The 3,950-nt window shown below is 31.3% G+C and overlaps 1 protein-coding gene across 1 annotated transcript in view; it reads left to right on the top strand.

The window, feature by feature from the left end:
- Positions 1–1,094, top strand: part of LOC107060749 (uncharacterized) — a 2,777-nt gene extending 1,683 nt beyond the window's left edge. Inside the window, exons 2-3 of the mRNA XM_015308979.1 lie at positions 7–81; positions 162–1,094. Of these exons, the coding sequence (XP_015164465.1) occupies positions 7–81; positions 162–980 (894 nt within the window). The 3' untranslated portion in view covers positions 981–1,094. The remainder of the gene's footprint in view (positions 1–6; positions 82–161) is intronic.
- Positions 1,095–3,950: the final 2,856 nt, after the last annotated feature.

Genomic DNA, 3,950 nt, shown 5'->3' with positions numbered 1-3,950 from the left:
AACAAGTATGGTCTTTTAAACAAGAAGGATATCCAAGGAAACACTGTTTTGCATCTTGCTACGTCAACTAAGCAATTCGAGGTAAGTATCTTCGTTATGCCTTTTAACTCATCATATCAACTTTTAAATTTCAATAACAGATAAGAGAAATGATCATCCAGGTTGTTGATCTATTACTCGACGAAAATTTTGTTGCTAAAGGCACTATTGATGTGAATTCTTTGAACAAAGGAGGCCTTACACCTTTGGAAGTACTACTTAAGGAATGTGGAGATAGAGATATTGAGGAGATTCTAAGAACATCTGGTGCTGTATCTGCTGAACACTTGCAAACTTCGCAACAAGAAGGTTTGCCACAATCTTGGGTTGTTCCAGTTCAAGATCCATCAAATGAACAATCCAGCATAGAACAAACAAGGGACGATGGGCCTCGATCTAATTCTAAGAAGCTTCAGGATTTCTTCAAGTACAATAAAACCAAAGATTGTCCAGGAAAAGTAAGAGACACCCTTCTTGTTATAGCTATTTTAATTGCAACAGCAACTTATCAAACAGTACTTAGTCCACCAGGAGGTGTTTGGCAGGACACTTACTGGCCTGATCACAATAACAGCAGCAGTAGTGATGGCATAATGTCCTTGCGACGAATTGCAGGACAATCAGTGATGGGAACCAACAATCCAATTTCCTATGGCTTGTTCTTGGTTTTCAACTCTATCGGATTTTTCGTGTCCCTTCACACTATAAATTTCCTGACCATAGGATTTCCTTTGCAATTGGAACTGCAGATCTCACTTGTTGCCTTGATAGCAACCTATGATACTGTGATGTCTGCCATAACGCCTAACCGGGGAATTTCTCTCTTATTTACTATCTTTTCCATAGTGTTTCCAGTATTCTTGCCTCACATTACAAAGTTATTGAGAAACCATTGCAAGAAACCTAAATTTATTATCAAGATTTGTGAACTGTTTAGATAGTTGAACAACATCTTCCTATAAATAGTTTAGAGCTCGTGTCCTAGTACTTTAGGGCTCGAGTGGAGCTTGTTCATTGACTAATGCCTTACCTTTGTAACATATAAATAGTTTACCCTTCTCACTTGTAATTCATTCTGATTTCTCAAGGAATACAACACTGTTACTTTTGCTAGTGAGGCTATTGATCATATTATTTGCTTTCTGGTTAGTTATATCCTCTTTATATTTTAAATCAAAATCAAATATTGAAGAAGTGTTTGACTTAGCTTAATTAGTGATACATTTTTTACTTTTGACATCGTCATGTCACATGATTACCAAAATTACAAACAACTAAAAGAATAATGTACAAAGTCGTTCCATATGTTTTAACACTTTGGGATATAACTTCCATAGATCAATAACTAAACCTTATACTTTTGCCTTAGTTCAAGCCTCAAGGGCCAACGGGCTGACTATAGTTGATCTTATAAGTCCCAGTTTAAAATGAGCTTAATAAATCTTAATCCAATAGAAAGCTTAATTGAGTTGGGTTGGCCTTTAAGGGTTAAACCCATTTTGACCACTCTAGTTTCCTATTTAAAAATCAATGACATGGAATAAAACGTCGTGATCTTTAGACTTGAAAAGGAAAAACAAAATATAGCAATTCGCTTGTTGCTCATTGTTCTAATATTACAAAGTTAAATAATTGAAGAGTACTAATGTGACACTTTCTTTTTAGCCATCCTTTTTTATAATTTTCTCCTATGTATCTTATTGTAATATAACAACATTAAATGATTCAATAATGGCGGAATGATCTGAGAGACCCTTTATTTGGTTCTGTTTGTTAGTTGGATCCTCTTACTCACCAGTTTGCCAAATGAACACTTAAATTCGACGAAACACATTATTTTAAACTCTTTTTTTACCTGATTAGTGGAAGTGTAATACACGCAGCTACACGTTGAACTCCACATCATTTTTTTAGTGACACATCATAATTTTTCAAAAATATTTAATGACACATCAGAAACTAATTATTAAAAATGATAAATGATATTTTTAAAAAGGTACCGTTCCTCCATTCCCCAATTTCCCACTTCATCATCTTCTCCATTTCCACTCCTCATCCACAAAAAAAAATCGCATTCTACTCCCACCTTTTCCATCGTTTTCAAACCCAAAAAATTTTTTAAACACAAAAATTCATTAGCTATTAGGTTTACATGAAGATCAATTCCATTTATTTTTAATCGATAAATTCAAATATCAAAGAAATTTCAAATTAAAAAAAGTTTGTTTTGTGAATAATCCAAAAAAATATAATAGATCTTGAAAATTTTATACAAGAACATAAAAATGAAGAATGGATTTAACCAGAGGTATATTTTTAGGTAACTAACTTTTTTATATAAATTTTTTTTATGGTAATAGTGACAGTAATGGAGGGTGTTTATCGAAGAAGACGATGAAAAAGAAAATAGAATGAGGTGGGTACTAAAAAAGAAGAAAGAATGGTGGATGAGTGGGTGAGTACTCAACTGAAGAAGAAGAAAAGAGAAGGGGTGGGCTGGGGATTGAAGACGAAAAGAGAAGGGTTGGGTGGGACTGAAGAAGAAGAAGAAATGATTTGTATTTTTTTTAAAAATATTACTATTATTTTGTTGTGTAATTTAATATTTTAAAAATAAAAATATTGTAGTCACTTGCTGCAAAACGCGTGTAATCAGGCAATTATCCAACTCAACCATTTTTATGCCACATAAGTTTGGTCAATGGTCAGAGGGATTCAAAAAATAGAGTTTTATCGAGTCTAAGTACTCATTTGGCAAAGTAATGAGTTAAAGGGTCTAACTGACAAATGGAGTCAAATATAGGGGTGTCTTAGATCATTCCTCCTTCAATAATTAATATTTCACTCTCTTTATACCTTAGTAACAGAAGAAGCTTAAAAATGTCAATATTTCCGGTCCCTTCCACTTCGGATAAAATTGGAACAATACGAGAGAAGATTATCATGTTCATTAAAAAAAAACTGTTTTTATTTCATTAAAAACACCAAAATTATTTTAAAATCTGGGAACAGCACAGAAGAAGGTGGACATTTAATTTGAAGTGAATGATTAGAAAACTAAAAAAGATATCAACTCAAACATTTAAAATTTTACTCACAAATCTCCATCAGATAAAAAAAAAAATCCATCCACCAACCAAACATTAAAAAATATTTTCTACTCACCAACCAAACATGAAAAAACAAGTTAGAAATTTACTTGTTTTTCAAGTAAACATTTTCTAGGAAAACACTGTTCATAAAAAACATTTTCCTTCATACCAAATACACCCATAGTGGAAATAATAAATTCTGTTGAGGAAGAATACAATATTCTTAAAAAAATACAAATTGAGTTTGAAAGAAATAGAAATACAAGATTCTGAAAAAAATAGCATACATAGCGGAAATAATACAATTTGTTGAGAAATGATACAATATTCTAAAAAAAATAAAAATTGACTGTGAAAGAATAAGATACATTTGTGCTTAAGAAATACAAATTCATTTGGCATACCTATTGGAATAACTACAAACTAAAAAAAATAATACAATGTTCTTAGTAAAAACACAAATGTTGAGTAAAAGCAAGACAATTGACAAACAAAAATCAATATGAATACAATTTTGGTATGAATACAATTTTCGCAACCTTCTTTTCTAAGTCTCTCTATCTTCTTTTTCTTCGTATGTTATGTTCCTTTTTCTGATATTTTGTTCACCAAACTCAAATCCGAATCTGTTTTCACTTGTGCATTAGTAAGACTCTGCCTCGTCATCTAATTTTTTTTTATAATTACCTAAAAAATTAAATAATTAAATTACATTCTGAAAAACACCTAATAATAAAAAAGAATACAATATGAAAAATGGTAGAGAAAAATAATTTCTTAGATTTAAACAATCTGTATTAAAGGTTGGACATTTTTTGA

This window comes from Solanum tuberosum, unplaced genomic scaffold (genome assembly GCF_000226075.1).
Source record: "Solanum tuberosum cultivar DM 1-3 516 R44 unplaced genomic scaffold, SolTub_3.0 scf00095, whole genome shotgun sequence".
Lineage (NCBI taxonomy): Eukaryota > Viridiplantae > Streptophyta > Magnoliopsida > Solanales > Solanaceae > Solanum > Solanum tuberosum.
Note: the sequence above shows the minus strand (reverse complement) of the source record. Positions and strands in the feature narration are given on the sequence as shown.